This window comes from Falco punctatus (assembly GCF_963210335.1).
Source record: "Falco punctatus genome assembly, chromosome: 3".
Lineage (NCBI taxonomy): Eukaryota > Metazoa > Chordata > Aves > Falconiformes > Falconidae > Falco > Falco punctatus.
Window position 1 is genome coordinate 41,270,605 of NC_137582.1, and position 20,054 is coordinate 41,290,658.

General features: G+C 40.3%; 1 protein-coding gene across 19 annotated transcripts in view; it reads left to right on the forward strand.

Annotated features, from left to right (window-relative positions):
- EYA1 (EYA transcriptional coactivator and phosphatase 1) overlaps positions 1-20,054 on the forward strand; it is a 224,575-nt gene that overhangs the window by 147,263 nt on the left and 57,258 nt on the right. For 11 of the 19 annotated variants that reach the window (XM_080380771.1, XM_080380773.1, XM_080380760.1 and 8 more), the window contains 6 exons: positions 5,262-5,342; positions 7,230-7,299; positions 7,680-7,825; positions 11,990-12,127; positions 18,611-18,693; positions 19,093-19,279. In XM_080380771.1, coding sequence (XP_080236897.1) covers positions 5,262-5,342; positions 7,230-7,299; positions 7,680-7,825; positions 11,990-12,127; positions 18,611-18,693; positions 19,093-19,279 — 705 coding nt within the window. Of the gene's footprint in view, positions 1-2,685; positions 5,343-7,229; positions 7,300-7,679; positions 7,826-11,989; positions 12,128-18,610; positions 18,694-19,092; positions 19,280-20,054 lie in introns of all 19 variants that reach the window. The other 8 variants (XM_080380775.1, XM_080380761.1, XM_080380769.1 and 5 more) reach the window with 5 other exon arrangements.

The window sequence follows — 20,054 nt, forward strand, 5'->3', positions numbered from 1 at the left end:
AGTCTGGAAATTACCTTGTAGTAATTACCCTCTGGTAATTTCCAGACAATGAGATTCAGAAGAGTCCTCTGCTTTGAGAAGCAGGAGCAAGTAAGTTTATCAGGCTTCATGGTCAGGAGCTGATGATTTGATGGTCTGTGATAAAAAAGGACAATCATGTACTGGATAGGAATTAGTATAACTAAGTAATATGTTTATAAGTAACCTATAACCTTTAGTAATCTGTTTATAATTGCAAGATTCTTCAGTACAAAAAGAGGAGAGTTTGAATAAAATAATGGAAAATATCCTCAGCTTAGAGATTCGAGGTAGAATTTTTGTCCCATTGTTAGTGACAACTACCTTTGAGCTTTCAGGTGAGCTTTGGGCTTCTAGTGGGTACAGAAAGAGGATGGTATCAAGCAAAACAGTGTATGAATAGTAATGGATACATAAAATATTTAATCAAGATACCTACCTAGTGTTTAGCTGCCAGCATTATTTGAAGAGTCACCTTGAGACAAACCAAAACAGGACTAGAGACCGTATATGTATGTCTATAAACAGACTAACAGCCTCACTTACTTATATTGAGACTCTTTGTGCCAATGAACACTGAGAGCTGTCAGCCAGGAATGATTTGATTTTTCCCACTTAATCGTATAATACAAATAATATAACATTATAATATTACTTCAGCCTTGAAACTGTAAAATTAAAACTGATTTAATGTCAGCCATGTTTACAATATTTCTGTTCTGGTTTAATGTATATGGCATAACTGTTGACAAAGACTAGTTCAGTACAGCAAGCCTATGTATTTTAGATAATCAAAGTTATTTAAAAAAGGTATTTAAAAACCTTACTTTTTGCATGCTTGAAGGTGCAATCTTTATGAGGTATTCATATAATTTTTGTGTTAGGAATGGCCAGATGTTAGGTCTGTAAATCCAGATTTTAAACAGGCAGCATCTCATTCCTCGTAGCACTCCTTACTGCTATATACACCAGTGACTGAATGAATGACAAGCTGTGAACTCAGAAAGTTGTTACTTGGCCAGTGAACCATGTGAACTTGTGGGTTCTGGTCTGAAGTTCTCTCTCTCGGTGGAGTCCAGAAACTGCCATGTAAGTCCATTTTTAACCACCTTTTGTAATATGGCTGACAAAACAGAGCACATTGCACTTGCAATTTCTGAGTGTCTTAAGAAGAAATATCTTGACAATTGATATAAAGTTAGATCAGTAGTTATGCTAATGCCATCTCAGAATTGTTTAGAATTGTTTGCTTTTTTCTCAGAGTTAGCACATATGTTATCATTTCCTACTCATATTTTTTCTGTTATTTTTGTTGTATTGTTTTCTTACACAGTTCCTTTTTACATCTTGGGTTTAGAATCTCATAGATGACTAGGGAAGAAAAATAAGGGGTAAAAATGTCTCTCTGTTGACATAGTTTCTTAAGCTCCTTGGTATATAAACCAAATCTGTATCAGTAATCCTGAATAGCTGTTGCATTTTTACAGCAGGTTAGGAATACATTAGCTTTCTTCTTGAACTTCTTATTGATATTCTGTTTTATTACATGAGTGATTTTACTGGCCCTAAAACTTAGTAGCATGTTGATAAATCAGAGTCTGTCTCTGTAATGCAAGTCTGATAATTCTGTGCCTCTGTAAAGGTCTGTTCTGATGAAGGAGCAGCAGAAATGGGAGCTTTCCCATTTCACTTTCTGCAGTCTCTGCCATGACTGAGCAGGGTGTTGGCAGTTACTGGCAAGCTTGCAGCCTGTTCTGTGTAGGTGTGGCAATATTCCCACTCATGTTTGTTGCCCAGTGTCATCCTGTGAAGCTTAGGACATGTTACAGAAATGTTAACTGTCACGGAAAATGTGGAGAGAAACTGCAATCCATGCTTAAGGAGTATGTGGCAGGGCCAGATCTGTGCCCATCCGAGATCTTGCATCCTTGGACAGCTCCATACGTCTCTCCTGATAGACATGGATTGCTGGTGTGCTGCTGTGATGGAGTGACAGGCTCATAACTTTAGGCAATCCCTTTGCAGCTCGCTTTCCCTGTGATTCTGCGGCAAAATATGCTCAGTTTTGGCCTTGGGCAAATGAGACCTTCCTTTGTGGTGAGAATACACATGGAAAGTATTTCCAGTGGGTAAAACCATGGACGTTCTTCTCAGTTAATTTCTTTGTATAGCAAACTTCCATCCTCTTGAAATATGTTTAGGCTCAGATAGAAAGAAATATGCAGTCATTTTCTGGCATTTTGATTAAAATGTTTGGGGAATGGAGGGCTTTTCAATTCCTATCCATCTTTATTAAATTCCCAATGAGCTGTGGTGCAAAGTTCCACTAAGATCATGGTTGTTCCTAAAGACGGTAGGATAGGGCTTACTTATTATCACCCTACTAAAAGGGTATCCAGATCAGGAATAATGTGAACAGCCTTTCTTATCCTGCTTTTGGTGTATTCAGGAAATAAAACAGCTGAAAGAGGAGATGTAAGGAACAGTTGTTACGAAAAATTTCTGAGCACCTCAATCAGCAAGTAGAATCAACTTCCATGAACAAGGCACTGCACTGCAGTTCATGTATGTTGTCCTGTATCTTCAAAACTAGCATGTCTAGTAAACAGCATTCAGTTATAAACATTGTTGCACTGAAGTGTTGCTCATGAGCCATAGAAATAGAAGTTCCATTTTGATGCGTTTTTTCCCCAAAATGGTATCTTGAACAAGGATCTGAGATCCAGGTAGGTGCAAAGGCACATGAAGTGGGCTTTTAAGCCAGTGGCAAGAGGGGCATTTACATCCACTTAGAAAGAAATTATCCTAAAAATCTTTATCTAGAACAAATGATGCTATAGGTCTCTATATTGTGTGAGGTAGCTCAGTGTAGTCCTCGGACTGCTAGTTTGTGGTGTTCCAAACAATACTTGATTTTATAAGGAATATAGAATGATTGTTTCACCAGTAGAGAAGAGGGAATGAGTTTGGAGAAAGCATATACCGAAATCTTCCACCCTTTACCCCGAGTTAAGTTGATCTGCCTCATCTTCCTCTCTTCTCCTCCTCCACAGCTGTCAGCTATAGAGAAAAGCATCTTTCATTGTTATTTCCAGAAGTATAATTGCATTATGGAAATTAGGTTCAGAAGACTTGCAGATTTGTGGGAAAGCTGGAGTAATCTATGATGAAAGTATTAGTCTGACTGTAAAATGTAGCTGTGATAAACTTCTAAGAAAAAGCACAAGACAATGTAGATTCTATAATTCTTGGAACCTAGATTAACAAACTGTGTAGAACTTGCTGTAAAAATCTGGTAGTTTCTGGAAAATTAGTTGGGATAGACACTTTGCAACAAATATTTTATTGCATCTGTGAGTTAGACTTACAGTATTTAGTTACAAAATGAATGTTGGATGTTATATGCTGTGTTTTTAAGAAATAGATTTGTGTTAAGAGTTGTTGTTCAGATCATTAGCACACTCCTGAAGTGAACCTATTGGACGCTCTTTCTTACCACACGTTAGTTCACCTTGTGGAAGCTCTTGGACTTAACTTCTTTCAAAAAGTGCTCTGCAGAAGTGCAGCTAATGTTCTCCAGCTGCTGATGGGTGCTCAGTCCTTAGGACAAGACTAAACCTAGCATGAATACCCCACCCCACCCCACCCCGAATGCCTAAACTGTGGATACTTGACCCTCGGCACCAGCCATTTCACTGCATGAAACTCTTTACTGGGCTGCGCTGCTTGCTAATGCAGATATATGAGTTTTGTGTGGAGCTAATATTGATCTCCCGAGTTAGTGTGTGCAGACAAAACATCTCACGTGAGACTCAAAAGAAAATAGTGGGCAATTAGTAGAGTCTTGAGAGATTGCATATAAATCCCATGGATGAGGTTGGGTGAAGAAACTAGTTAGGCATGTGGAAGTATGAATTTGGATTTGTAAGGAAAGGAAAGGCCCCCCTTTCTCCAAAGGGGAGGTGCTTCTTCTTTATCTTTTCCAAAACTGGCACCAAAAGGGTTTCTGCTAGTGATGGTTACAATTCCTGAGCACATATGTGTAGACAAACATATAAGCCTACATACACATGTATGCCAAGATGACACCAAGGCTTTACATGTCAGATTGGGTGCAGTTTACCTTGGTTTTCTCGGATTCACTTTCTGCAGTGTTACTGAACTGCCTTGCTCAAAGGTCAGGTATGCACCAGCGCTGGTGTGTGGGAAGCGGTGACTGTGTGTGTCAACAGGAGCGAAAGCGGTGGGAAGTTGATAGTAAGATCAGCTCCGGTGTTTTCTGAAATGTCATGCTCAGTTGCCTTTGGTGTGCTGTAACTCCAAAAGCTAGGTATGTAAAAATGGATTTGAGAGATTGCTGTGCTGATCTGATAACTCCCTGCGTGTAGGTACTGTGCCTGATTGCATCCATGCCAGTTCAACCCCATCCTTGCTCCATGGATTGGAATACTGTTGTTACTGAGGTTGTGCTGGTGTAACAGAAAGGGGATTTTTTTTATTTACGTGAGGCTTTATTAAAAGTTGTTAATTAATAATTGGTTATGAAACAGCATGAGCCAGGTGAGAATCTCTCTTACTGTCATTCGTTTTTACTCTCTGTGTTGGGTTGCGGGTGCAGAGGGAATAAAACATAAAAGCATTCTTTGAAGTACCTGGTCAGGACTGTCCCCCTTTTTTTTTATTCAGGGTTGCTGAGTACAAAGTTGGTTTTCATTTTGCGAGGAGAAATACACCATGAGGAAAGTGTTTTACTTCATCAGAAATTCTCATTTTTCCTCTGAAAAGTTATTTGGATGGGAAAAAAAAATTGAGCAGCCCTCAGAGAAACCCATTTAAAATTTATTTCCTTTTTTGTCTTATTCAAATTGCTCTTTCGAGCCTGTGAATGTCTGTGTGACCTGATCTAAATGTGGACCCGTATTGTTGGATCTGCAGGATTAAGAGGAATCAGGACAGGTGCAGAGAGTTGCATGGGGACTTCTGTTTTGTTACAGTGGCTCTTATTCCCTGGGGACAGAAATAACCCTCTTGATCATTTTATATGTATGTGTAAATCATAGCTGCCAGTACTTTGCATTGTTTGTATACACAAATACATAAAATGCAAAATATCTATAGCCATGATTTAAAACATTTTCGGCAGATTTTTGCTTTATTGAATTTGTGGCTGTAGTGAGTGTGTGTGCATGCGTGTGCAAGAATATTAGGTGCATATAGAATATATTTTATTTATATTTCTGTAGTTAAAACAGAACCAATGAGCAGCAGTGAGATTGCTACTACTACTACCACAGACGGGTCTTTAGACAATTTCTCAGGATCAGGTAAGGAATAAACAAAGGTTTTAAGCTCAGCATTTTCTCATTTACTATTTTCTTATCTCATGTGGTCTAAATCTGCACACAGCTGTTAAAAGGCCTTGTGCACTTTGCACCTTATGCTTATTTCTGTTCGTCTTACTCAGACGGTGTAAGTCAATAGGAGTTTTCCCCGAGTAAGGAGCATTACAGCATCAGGCTTATTAATGTCCATTGGTCTTCAGTGGGAGTCTCGCTAGGGAGTATTCTGGCCCAGAGTAATTACTCTTTTGTTTTCTGTGAGTAAACATACCTGCCTCTGTGATTAGTGTTGCAATTGAGGGGTAGGTCTTATTATTACCAAGGTATTCGTTCTTTTGTCAGGCTTGCTTTCTTCCTGGAAGCCAAACACATCTTGGCTTCTAACATATAGGAGACAAACACCGTGAGAAAATCCCAAGACGTTTGCAGTTTTGCGTACCTGTGGATTAACTGTGGTATTTCTAGCACATTGTTTTTAAGATGCAAATCAAATAAAAAAGGATCTGATACTGTGTCATGGGCTTATATGTCCACAGTAGCAAAATTTGACATCTTTCAACCCATCAGGCTCCAAGTAGCCAGTCCTTCTCCGGTCTTGTTGTAGCCTCCATTTTCTGTGTGTGCTGTCAAGTATGGAAGCATCAAACTTGAAAGCCGAAAAAAGATTTCTAGAGTATTTTAAATCTCTGAAAGAAGAAAAGGTAGTGTGTTTAGTAGCTACGTACATCTGCGGTGATCCGACTAAAGGTTGGACCGTAACACTTAACCTATCTGCAGCCTCACAAGCCACAGAAAAGCTGTCAGGTGTGGAAGGCACAGAAAGAGATTCCTGGCTTCCCTCCATGCTTCGTGAGTGCTCCCGGAGTGTGAGGATGATGGATTTTCCCTATAGCTGGCGAGGAAAGGGGTAGCTGGCGAAGGGTAATTATCCGTGCCTTGTTTATTTTCAAGTACTTAGCGATAGGGCCTGTTGTTTCTCTGGCTGTCTGATTTTACAGTAGTCTCATAACCTGCCGCTGACCCCTTCCTGGCAAAGGCTTCAAAAACCACCTTGGGACCCAGAGAAGAAATAGCACCCAAACGGTAACCAGAGAGGGAAGGGCTCCTGAAAATAACACCCAGAGCAGAGCATGCCAGCACATCCGCCACGCTCCCAGCAGCACCCAAAAATACCAAAAGAAATTGGGATGGGTTGGTATAAAGCTCTGTGTCAGCGGTGGCTGGGCTGCCGCGGGAGAAGCTCATCACTGAGCCTCTGAGGCTCAAGTGTTTCACTAGGAACATTTGCACACTGGACATCTTTATGCAACGCTACTGTTTTGAAGGTCTGAAAGCATTTTAGAAAGCAGATAAGATGTGGGGAAAGAGAAGGAGGTGTAATATGGTAATACATTGTATTATGGAATTATTCTTTTTAAAAAAAGAGAGGCACGTGCTCTGAAGCTGGCCATATGTTTTCAATCGAGACACGCATAAAGCTCCTTCATAAAATGTAGGTCTTAAAAATTCTAAAAGTTAATAAAATGTTGCACTTGAGATATCAATAATCCTTTGAAAATATGAAGGGAAATGTTTCCATTAGGAAATAGGTTGTTTGCATTGAAAATGTTGTCTGTGTGTGAGCAAAGAATATACTACTGCTCAGGAGTTGTACAAAGAGGCAATTTAGTATTTGAGATTCGTAATCAAGATTTTAATGTTAAGCACTCTTGTATAGCTCCTGATAAAATATTATTTTCTATCTAAGGTATCGTTGATATTTGAATTTAATTAAAATCTTGTTAATACTCTGAAATTCTATTAGGAAAAATAATATTTATCTTCGGTGTGTGTATTTACACTTCTGTGTGCTTTCTTTTCTCCTTGGTGCAGCAATTGGAAGCAGTGGTTTCAGCCCAAGACAAACACACCAGTTCTCCCCACCACAGATTTACCCTTCCAAGTATGATATCTTTTGAAAATAATAATAGTAGTAGTAATAATAATAACTGAAATAGGCAGATTTTAACCTCATTTAAAATAATAATTGGGTCCATCTGTTAAGTCATAATTTAAACCGCAGCAGCTTCTAGGGAAAAAAAAAGCTTTTTTTAAAAAAAATGCTAAGAATGTATTTGAAAAATATTTGGAAAGTTTTTGTTTTACTTATTTTTTATTATTGATTTCTTACTGTTTTATCTTTGTCTTATACTTTCTGTTGTCTAGCACAGCCTATGATTATGTGTTAATGAAGTAGCAGGATTATAATAAGGCTAAAAATAAGTACACACATGTCTGTCTAATGCGGTCTCTGTCCTATTTTCTGTCATTTGTAATCAATAGCAGACCATACCCACATATTCTTCCTACCCCCCCTTCACAAACGATGGCTGCGTATGGGCAGACACAGTTTACAACGGGGATGCAACAAGCTACAGCTTATGCCACTTACCCCCAGCCCGGCCAACCCTATGGAATCCCTTCATATGGTAAGAAATGCATGTCCATGTTATTTTTTTCCTGAGGTAAATGTTCTTTAGATTAAGATTACGCGGCCCTTGAGCCAGTACATAGCATTTCTTGTGGAAGGCTGGTAATTTCCCCACTGGAGTGGGTGATGCTCGATTTATTTATTAAAGGTCTAAGAAGCTACTCAAGAGGATGTCTCCGTCTTGGGATCAAGGAGGGAGATTAATTAGGTTTTTATTGACGATACACAAAAAACAGCGCTGAAATGGGAAAAGAGGTCTAGGGACTTCTGTTACACAGACACAGCTCCTGGTGGCTTTCCGAGGAGCTCCACTCCCCGGCAGTGCCATAGGGTACGTCAGTACATAAAGGCCTGAATTTCAGCTGATCCAGATTACTGGAACCCAAATTAATTGGTGAAGCTGTGCTGATTTTTCAGCAGGTGAAAACAGATTCAAAAAGACCCACACCAAAAAAAAATTCACTTTAAATGTTTCAAAACTCCCTGGAGGTGAAAATTGAAGTAAATTGCCACTAAAGCTCTGTCTGCCTGATGAAGGTGATAGTACTAAGTAGCAAATATTTCCAAAAAAATTTAATTTAAAAACAAGCTGCTGTGGGTGAGACCATTTTGCTGCCAGACTGTCTGCTGGCAGACCACATAGCAGTTCAGCAGCGAGGATGCATTATTAGAAAATAGGTCTTATATTTCTCTGGGGGAATATATTAAAAATATACAATCCACATGCTTTTAGCAGCATATTTTGTAAAGGTACATTCAGGTGATGTAAGTTTTATACCAAAAGGACAGAACCCACAGTACAAGCTGTGCCCCTTAAAATTATTAAAACGTTGAAGTGCAAAACGGGTGAATCTTTCAGCCTGAAATCTGCAAGCTGAAATCCACTGGGTCTCAAGTATATCCTACAGCAGATTATTGTGAAAAGTAGGTACAATAGATTATTATTTCCACTTACCTTAAAAAAATGTGTTTTGTTAATATATCATCAATAATTATGACCCAAGGGAGCATTCTTCCTGGGATTACTTCAAAAAATATGGTTACAAACATAAATAGGATGTTTCGTTTTAATTTGAACCCTTATATTTTAAACTTACAAAATACTTTAAGAATATTCAAACTACATTTTCAAGACTATGGAGACGGGGATCCTTCCCCCTGCCCCCAGAAGCTCATGTTGCTGATGAGAGCTTGTTGGCTATTTCCAGCTGGATCAGGCGGTGTGATAACAGACACCCCCTTTCCCTGCTGTGGTTTTCTTGACCTGTTTCTCCTGTGGATACCTCATGTTCGTACTTGGCTGGCCGTGGTGGCTTGGGCAGCCCAAACAGTGACACTTTTGTTTTTTTGCTTGGTTCCTCTGGATGAAATCCTGAGCTCACTGAAGTCAACTATAAAATTCCCACTGACTTCAGCAAGGCCTTGATTTTACTACTTGAGTTTAGCTGTCTCGCTGTCGTCGGAGCTGTAATTGAGAGTTGCTTTACTTGGCAACTGCTCGCTGGGGTTAGCATGCCTGCCTGCTCTTTTGTTTTGCTCTGTTTTTTTGCCCAGTCCATCCCCTGTGCCGAGGACTTTGGATCATTTTGCCTGATGTTTTACATTGCAGAGCTAGTTTTGACCACAGAAACCCCCAGCTCCTGAGCCAAGTGGATTTTAAGGCATTTTGTTCCTTTCAGACAGTGCCTCGTGACTGGGGCTAAGGTGCTTCTTGCTTATGTACTTTATAGGAGTAATATTCAAAAACAAATAACTATCAAAAAGTTTTGGGACCTAACACCGTATATATTTTTGTATACTTAAGGCACATCATATAATCAGTGTTCCACAGCTAAATCACATGGGGAACACCGGGTCGCCCATTTGCAATAGGCAAGAACTGAAGCCTTGTTTAGAGCCAAAATTCTCCTCTTCAGTCTGCAGCTTAGACCCCATGTACCACCTGCCTTGCTTTTCTCTCGTCCAGGCAGAGAGCTTCCAGCAGGCATAAAGAGAGGACACCTGACACACGTGAAAGGAAAACTGAGTTGGAGTGGGGGGCTTTTTTCTTTTTTGCTTCTTTACTCTGGGGCTTACTAGAAGAAAAAATATTTGTGAATTCCTCTATCAGCCTCCCTGAAGTTTTCTCTCTAGGGCAGCGTTTGGGAAGGTGCTGTCTGGAAAGCCCCTCTAGCCTCTTCATTTTCCTACTCCCCCACCTCCACCGTGGTGCAGCCATGAAGGCAGGAAAGGGGGTGGAGGGGAATGCCATGACAGCTGCCTCCCAGGGGCTCCTGGCTCTGGTCCATCTGCAAAGCCCCTGAGGAGGCTGGAGAATTTCCTGAAGCGCCTTCCTCCTGCCTGCTGCAGTACCAGCAAAGCTAGCTTTGCTTACCAACTTCTTTTCTTTCCAGACCCTGGCAGTCCCCTTATGTTTTCTCACTGTCCCTTTCTGCTTCCTTGCATACGTTAGACTTGGGAGAAAGAGAAGGGAGCATCAGGGTCTGATGAGTGAAGGCCTTCTGGATGAGAGCAGGTGGGAAGAGTAAGTCCCAGGAGATGAAAGGCTCTTCATAGCATGGAGTTTTGCAAAAGAGCACGTCAGTGCCAAGTTGTCTTCACTCAAGTGGCATCCTCCAGCCGCTGCCTTTGATTGTCTCCTCCCACTTCATTTGAGATCGAGAGTTGAATCAGGCCGTTAAACCTGGACTAGAAATTTTAATGCTTGATTTAGTTAAACTTTCTCTAAGCGATATTTAACCAGCATTTCAGAAGTCCTGAAACAGACAGCAAATGGGGATCACTGGTACCAAAACATCCATAGCAGGAGTTTCCCCTTGGTAATGAGGTGTCAGATTTGTCTTTGGAATTGTTTATTTGTAACATGAAATAGAAGCAGCAAGTAAGCATCAAGGAAAAACAAGCAAACAGGGTTAGTCAGGCAGTTAGCAGGTCTGGCAGAAGAAATTAAGGGTAATTAATGACAGCAGTTGAAAAATAATTATTTAAATGGCAGAAGAAAATATGCTGCCATTTGTACATAGGGAGATATTGAAGTTTTGCAAACACAGTAACTTCTCAGCCCTCTCCTACCTTCAAACATTGTTGAATATTATTTTTTAAAAAATCCAACCAGGAAATGGACTTAGATTAACAGTCATTTTCAAAGGAATGTTACCAATTCACACTTAGTTAATTCAGTTCAAATAACAGTGCTTTCTGAACAATGAGGTATCACTGAATGCCACAGTGAAACCTAAGAGTATTGTATTACTTTTCCATTGCTTTGTCTATAATTATTTTTAAATGGTAGTTCATGTTGGGACAACCTTATAATTAAAACTAAGAGACAGAGGCTGAATTGTGTGCATTTCCTCAGTGTTTCACTTGCTGGTATTTACTTGTTGCCTTACAAATTAGGGGAAGAATCACTGAAGTTGCGAGGCAAGCCATTCATTTAATTGGACTTTGGATTCTTTTATTAATAAATTTGGAAATGAGAGGGTAACGTGATGTGTAATGGATTTCCCTGTCAGTGCAGATTACTGACTTTCTGCTATATTTTTCCCAGTTTGGGAGACTGCTTCAGGAATAGTTCCTGTCTAGTAGGTATTTATTTGTTAAAAGACTGAATGCTTCCTATAGTGTTTAATTAGCTTTGAAAATCATCACTACACTTAATGCTGCTAGTTCTCTTTATCCACTTCTAATTCCTTAGAAAGCCATTGCACTCAGAGCCATTTAATTTTCATGTATGAATACTATACAATGCAAATCTCAGTTATGTCATTAATGGGTAGATGGCAGGAGAGCTTGGCTATGCTGTGCTTCATTAAAATCATATAAAGTTGCTAATCTACCCCTGTGAAATGTCATGAATATATGGAAAAGTTAGCCTCTGGCAGGAAAGGAAAAAAGGAATAATGCAACTTCCTGTTCATGTATAAATTTCTTTTGCAGTTACTGGAAACACAGTTTTGAATTTAACCTCTCCCTGGTGAACTTCAGTTTTATGTGTGCTTTTAGACTGCCCTTACCCTGTTCAGTTGTGCATGCTCTTGATATTCATTCTCTCATGCATGCAATAATAGGTATATGTTAAAAATGCTGTTAATGAAGTGATTTTATTTTCCATCCCTGTTTGAATATGAACAAATAGATTTGCTGTCACTAACTGATTTAGGTGCATTGTGGGCAGGCATCAAGACAGAAGGTGGATTGGCACAGTCACAGTCACCTGGACAGACAGGATTTCTAAGCTACGGTGCCAGCTTTAGCACACCTCAACCTGGACAGGCTCCCTATAGCTACCAAATGCAAGGTCTGTATAAACAGATATTACCATTAATTAGACACAGTTAATGTTATGTGGTTTTTTTTTTTTCTCCTTATTGCTTTACATTTCTAGGGTAAAAATGAATGTTTGCTTGATAACTCACCTCTGATATTACTGCAGCTGGACCTGAAACGATGCTTGCTTTTGCTGAGAGCAGTGACGGGCCAGCTCTCAGCAGCTTGGAAGATCTCTCGCTTTGTTAATTTTTAAATAATGAAGTGTTGTAGTGTTATTACAGTAAAAATGTGTCTCCGAATAGCAGTAGATTAAAAAATAGCGAATGTGACAAAGCAAGTCCTGGAAAACGTGTCAGGATTATGAATTTAGGAAGTGCCAAATATAATTTGACACCTGAGTGTGTTTGGGAGGGAGAAGAAGATAAAAATACCTACTGCAGCTGTGGAGGTAGCTAAGTAATGATTGAAGTCTGTTTCTTTGAAGTCTATTTAAAAGCTGTAAGTCTTTGTATGTGCGGGCTATTATTATCAATTATATTTTGTAGCCTTACTCGCCTGTTTAGTTTACGTAATATCTTTCCACCTTGTTTTCCCAATTCCTTTTTCCCCTTCGGTACTGGGAAGTTGCTGGGTGTGCCTGCTTCTGGATTTCACCACTTTAAGGGAAAATAAAAAAAAATATCTTTGTTTACTACAAATAGCTACTTTTGGATGTCTGCTGCAGGACTATTCACCCCTGAATTTGACAGTCTAAATCAGGTGTGTTGCAGATTTTAGAACTGTTGAAACCAGTGATCGCTCACAGAATTGGACGACATTTTCTAAAAGTTCAGCACCTCTCTTTATTATTATCACGCTCCATTTAAACTGTGCTCCATCATATAAACACTCCATGAAATGTCTTCAGGCAGAAGTGCTTTCAGAGACCAAGTGAATGAGGGTAGGCTTTTGTTTCATGACTTTAAGGGTATATTGATCCAGTCCTTCACTCAGACACAAGAGAGTTGGGTTTTGGTTTTTTTTTTTTTAATTCCCTTTTGAACTGTGTGCTGAGTAGTTCCATAGGGCAGAAGCAAACATCTGACATCTGAAGTATTGCTTATTTGTAGTGTGCTCTGACAAATAAGAGGAAGATAGTGTAAGAGTAGTATGCAATCTTTCATCTTCATGCAGAATAGTGGTAAGCTACTCATCAGAGTAAATGTAACTGTAACCAGGTTATTGGTTTTGCTTTCTGCAGATAGCCACACTAACAAAAAACCAAACCCACATACCCTTTCTGTCACCACCCCGAAAAAACCCCTACCTCTCTGTAGGAGACAGCTCAAAATGCTTGCCAGCAGCAGCTATGAGGAACTCCTGGTATGACATTCCAGCTTTTAAGGAACTGGTAATTCATGGTTGGTAGGAAACAGAGTTACTGAAAAATTATGTCTGTGTTGCCTATAATATCTGTTGCAGTAGTGCCTTCATGCCACAGTCATGTATCGGGATCCTGTTGTGCTAACTTACACAGCCAAATGAAAATATAGTGCCCGTAGAAGTTGGAGGCTGAAATAAAATACTTAAGTTCGGAGGGCCTAATGGAACAATAAAGCTGACACTGTTTAGGCGTAATAAACAGTTGTCACCCCATATTGGTTATCTAACAACTCTAAAGATGGGGGTTTTTGTAAGATACAGAGCAGAGGGATGTCAATAAAAAGGGATTGTAGGGAGGACAGTGAAGTAGTTTTGCAGATGTCTATGGGAAACTCATTCAATGGAGGGAGGAAAGGGGGAGCAGCATGGGATAATGTGAGGGAGTGCTTTCTGGAAAATTTTAGGAGTAAGCAGTGAATTTTGGCATTAGTAGAGCAAAGCTGGGACTCAGTCAATGGGCTACATAGAGGTCTGTCATAAAGGTATTGCTTTGTTTTCTACAATATGCAAAATGTGTATAAGATCAGAACTGTCAAGGTCACGAAAGGGTGACAGTTGTCAAGAGATGGAACAGTAAGGTCTTGGAAAGCATTTCAGCTGTACACATTGAAAGGCGAGGATCTAAAAGTATTCTGCAAAAGAAATGTGTTAAAGATGACCCAGATGCGAAGCTGTAATGAGAGGAGGGTCAGAGGCATTGATTTGAGGATAGTATTGTCTGCAGGGCTGGGGGAAGGAGGGTGTCTGATTCTGGGTTCTGCTCCAGCTGTGCCATGCTTGGGCTGTGAGCTGTTCACCGTGGAAGGCAGGAGATCGCTGACTGTCTGCCATGGGCAGAGGAGCCACACGTCAGAGTCTGGGGGTCCCCATGGTGTGTATGTAATTTCTGTTGTGCTCATGAACGGTGGATGAGGGAAGGACTGGTCTCCTGCAGAAACCTTAGAGACCATAGGAATGGAAATAAGAAGAATATTTCAAATGAAAATGTTCGTGGAGTTGTTTGAAGATAAGTAGAAAAGAATCACATTGCTGAACAGGTCTTTCTTGCAGTTAAATGTTGACAGTATATATCTGTACTATACATGAGATTATATATCTTTTTGTTGTTTTCATTAGGCTAACTTTTGAATTTGAAACAACTTTAAGTTGACTTAATTCTTTCTTTTGATTGAACAGATGTTAAAAGTAAAAAGGAACATTTGTTTCCCTTTCCTCATTTAATTTTGGAAGGAGAACCTATTCATAATTTCAACTATTATTTAAGGACAAAGTTGATTCTCTTGATGGAAGATGGGGGTAGTGCTGCTGCTGTTCAGTCGTTTGTGCAGAAACCTCCAGAGGGGGAAATAAGTTTATTCTCCCTTTCCCCTCTAGTAGTATATGGACAGGATGCAGCTTCAGCCTTGTCGTAGCCTGCAGTAGGTGTTCCTCTTCTGCATGTGGCTGCAGAGCTGCTAAATGGAGATGATGGCTCCCACAACCTACTTTGCAATGGAGCATTACATGACAGCGTGCTCCGGTCCCTGCTGGCATTCTCGCCTGCAGTAAAGGGCATTTCTTGCTTGTGCTCCCTGAGTGGGGTTACCTTGTGCTCAAAAGCTTTGGAGTTATTCCGGTTCCTCTCCCTGGGGTGAATGTCTCCCTGCAATGTAAAGGCGCTGCCTGGCAGTGCGTGTGCAGCCAATTAAACCCAGTGCTTTTCCTGACCCTGCTAAAATTACAGCGTGATTAGTCACCAAACAATAGCGGAGGGAGAGACTGCCAACTTTTGGAAATGCTGAGGAAAATCGCTGCCTGTGATTCCTTGCTAAGGTTATTCTGGTAACTAGATTTTTGTTTGTTACAAATTTATCATCCCTTTAACGGGGCGGGGTGTGGAGGGGAGAGGATGGGAAGAGGACTTAAGTGGTTCTGCCACCCCATCTCCCCACTCCTCCTCACCCTTACTTTAAGGAGTATGTTCCCTAAGCTGTTTTTCATATAAGTTGCTTCATAGATGTTGAAAGACCACTTATATGACTAATGGCTGTGGGAATGGGCTGTTGTTCCTATATTGGCAGAGTTATAGGGATTGCTCAGTGAGGATAAATGGAGTGGAGGAGGACCAGGGGAAATGCCAAGGGAAGAGCTCCATTTGCAGCTGCCTTCCTGAGTATCCTTTGATTGCGATACAAGCCTGGCTTTTACCCGGAGCCCGAGTATCCTACCGCTGGAAGGGACTAGACTCGTGATGAGCACCACCAGCATTGTTACAGTTACCAAGACTGCGATGTTTGAGAATATACTAGCCAATTGGTTTGGGAATTCAACCATAAAAAAGTAAACGTTAAGGTATTTGGTTATTATTATACAGTCTAAAAATATTGTGTTGGATGGCCAAGCAGTTACTAGGACAACAAGGGGGAGTTTGCCAAGGATTTTTAAACACTGTAAGCAAACGGAAGAAACCTTTGAGTTTAAATAGCCCATCTGGCCGACTTAGGCTTTCCCAGGAGAGCTGCACTAAACTTCTGCCACATACATTGTACCCTGATGATAGACATAGCCCATGGCAAGGAGGCTGAGCTAGGAAAGCAAATGGACTGCTGTGGCCAATACCCAGGGGAGAACCCCAACCTGCACCTCGCCGAGGCATGGGGGCGAGCTCTGCGCCTGGAGCCCGCCCCTGGTCCCAGCAGGGTCCGGCCGTCTTCCGACACTGACTGGGATTCCCAGCTTTAATGTGGGTCTGCGCTCTTTGCAAAATAGACCTTTGACCTGCAATTTACAGCTTTTATCACATTTTAAAGCTACAGAGCTGCCCAACTTGGGGCAATAAATCTCATGCATTTCGTAGAGATTTTTATTTTTGTGTTTGTTCAGCTCAGGCAGGACAGCAGCTCTATGGTGTGCTGTGGCTGAGTATTTAAAAAACAAATGGCAAAAACTGCAGTATTTAAAAAACAACTTTAGGCCAGTAGTTCTGGGTGGCCCACAGAGCTGTTTCTGAGAAACCTGCTTCATGTTTGTTACGGTCTAAGAGACCCCTACCCCTCCTCCATAGGAGCCAGTGCTGACCATGAGATGAAAGAGAGAGATCTGCATGTTAGTATGTGTGTCTTTGTCTGAGAGGGAGAGATGCTGGCTGGCATGTAATTACTTTTCTCATTTGCTGTTGCAAATTGTTTGCCAAACTTTCTGTGGAAAGGTAATGTATTCCTAAAAAAAAGCTTTGGGTTTTTGATGTGTTTTGTTTTGGTTTTTTTTCTTACAACTATGAGAGGCCTTTTATGTCTTTTTAGAATGGCTCAAACCGTGCACCTATAAAACCTGTGTTTGAATGTATTACTGCATCACTCAGAAATAACTGCAGAAATAAAAAGAGACACAGTGACTTAGATTCTTCCAGCCAAAGCACTCTTAGAAATAAAATAGCATTTCAAAGTTTTGCAATTTAAAATATTTTTCAGCTGTATTTTGGCTCTGGGGTTTGTTATAATAAAAAATAACATCTGTTTTCCAATTTTAAATTAAATTTTAAAACAACATGTTTTTCTCATTAGTACTGTTTATCTGTACTATCTGCTAAACTTGGATGTCAGCTCTTCTGCTGAAGTAATCTGATTTTAGTTCACAGGATTAGTAGCATCTTTCAACAACCACAGAGCTTTTGCACTGATAGAAAATACAAGAGAAATGTTTACAGTCATTATCACATGTTGAGTTTAAGCTGCATCTTTTACTCCCACTGCTATTGTACTTTACATCTCCTGCTTTGAGGCTTAACTTTTAGGTGTCTTTTGCAATCAAAACATTTAAGTATCTTTCCTTCTGACTTCTTACAGCTAGGATACCTATCGATTTTAATTTTTCTATTTAAAAAAGTAAATAGCTCACAAATGCCCTTCAGGGGCTGTAGTAAGCATGCAGCCCTGCCTGCATTCCTCGCTGTTTGGAGTTGCAAGAAACATCGCTTTTCCCATTGAGTAACCGCTGCATAGGATTTTGTTGCTAATTGGGTTGTGTCAGATGCATCAGAGGATCGGCGCATCCGTGTGCCTTGCTCCCTGTTGATTTCCACCCCTTGTTGCCTCATTTGCTCACCTGCAAGCTTTTGCTCCCAAGGTCTCGGTATATCTTTGCACTAAGGCAGGTTTCGGCGGCGAGGGAGGCTGTAAACAACCCGTGCGCTCTAATGGGAGCTCTCACTGGCTGGTGCTCTCCCGCTGGACGAGTTCAATAGGTTGCCTCATTACAGACTTTCTGGTGGCTTATGTAGCTTCACCCTGTACATCCATATGTCTCAGCTGGTGGCTATGTCACTCCTGGGTTATAACCAAAAAGGGCAAAACAGCTGAAAGGGGGTTGCTGCCCTTTTAGTGGAACAGCTTCTCAGGTTAGGTATTAAACAAGAGCCCCATCTGTCTATTTTTGGTGGCTCGTGAACGGGGGGGAGAGGGGAGGTAAAGGCAGTAATTCAGTCTCTCTGGGCTGAATTCAATCTTGGGACTCCTTTCTCAGAGATGTACTTTTCTCCCTTGTTTCATGCCTGGGAGACTATCAAAAAAGAAGGTTTGCAGCCCAAGGCTGTCTATGATTGATGAGCAAATCCTAATGGCTTTGCAATCAGGGTGAGCCATTTGGTGCAGGGAGCTACAGCTTCTGCTGTTCCTGAGAGAGGGGCTGAGTCTCAGGGAGAGGAGAGAAACTGGTTCTTGAAGGTGGGAGGAGAAATGGAGCCAATGGGCTTCAGTGAGGGAAGACAGCATTGTCAACAAAAACTGGAAGTAAAGAAAACCTCATTATTTCCCCAGTGCTGGGTATTAGTCAGAGGGGTGGCATAGCCTAATATTCAATCAGATCTGAGGTGGCTCCAAATTCCTGTCTAAATTTCAAGGTTTTCTTTTTATTGCAGTAACAAAACATGGGGTGTAGGAACGATGAATTATCACTTTCCGTATATTAACGTTACAGAGCTGATGACAACCAAACTGGTCAACATATGGGAAATATTACAAATATGCCATATCCTTATGATATAATTACATGATGGAAGTTATTTTCTGATACCATGTTTTAGTCATTCACATAATTTTTCATTTCATTTCAGGCAGCAGTTTTACAACATCGTCAGGAATATATGCGGGAAATAATTCACTCACAAATTCTACTGGATTTAATAGCTCACAGCAGGTAAATTTGTAAATATGAGTTGAGGAAACTTTGGCGAACTTAGAATCTCATCCACTGAAAAAATCTAACCCTCAAATAGCTTTTTGAAAGAAATTAGCATCCCTTCAAGTTAAACTAATGTTTATAGATGTTATTCTTCAGTTTGTCATCTTCCAATAGTAGAACTGTCTGGGGTTAATGTTCTTACTCACACATCTTCAGCACTGTGTCTAATAAACTATTTTATGAGAAGACATACTAAATTATGCATAATTCAGATTTCATTTTACTGCTTTGCATTTTTAGGTCCTGCAGCATACGTGCTGAAAGTCTGACATGTGTTTGTAGTTATATTTTGGAATTTATACTAAAAAGTAGCAAAACTTTGATGGACTATTCAGTTGCTTTTTTGTCTTGCAGGAGTATCCCTCTTATCCCAGTTTTGGCCAGGGGCAGTATGCACAGTATTATAATAGCTCACCATATCCTTCACATTACATGGCAAACAGCAACACCAGCCCAACGACACCCTCCACAAATGCAACATACCAGCTTCAAGAACCACCATCTGGCATCACCAGTCAAGCGGTTACAGATCCTGCAGCAGGTAATTACATGGATTTTATGGTCCCTATGAGGCACATTTTTGTAAGTTGAAAGGGGATTGAATTGGATTTTTTTTTTTTTGTGTAGTCACTGATTTTTTTTATTATTATTTCTTAATCCTGAGCCTGTGGCACGTCTTGCACAGATTCTAACAGAAAATAGACTAAAGAAACCCGGGGATCAGTAAAAGTTTTAAAGGTTGTGTGAAGTGCAAGTTGTTTCTATTTATTTGTAAAATGCTTGTGTTAAAAATTGAGGGATATGGGAAAGGCTATACACTAAACCAGAACCTGATGCTTTTAAGCTCTGTCTTCATTAAGATGAACTCCTTTGATTTTTCTTAAGAGTGAAATCAAGAGGCCTTCAGACCATAGCGCGACTGTCCACTTCAAAGAATGCTTTTGTGTTTTTCACTTTCAGAGGACATAATAATGCTTGTAATGGGGAGTTAAAATTGCACAAGTGTTTCCATTTTAAGAAAAGATTTTCGGTTGCTTGTCCTATTTCCCAGTCATTTTACCTTTCTTGCTGGAATTTGGCAGTCCTTTACTAGTTGAGATATTTTTTAAACATTTATGCCAAACTGCTCCAGCTGTTTTTGGAAATGAGGGGTGAAAAATACTTTTCCCATTATTAAAAAAAAAATAATACATTTTTTAACAGTTCAAGCATGTCAGTAGTTAGTAGATGGCAGAAATTTGAAATCTGTCAGAAAGTCCAAGGTTGCAGATGTGTTTCTCAGTAGTGTGGTAAGAAGCAGCTATGATTTGGCAATG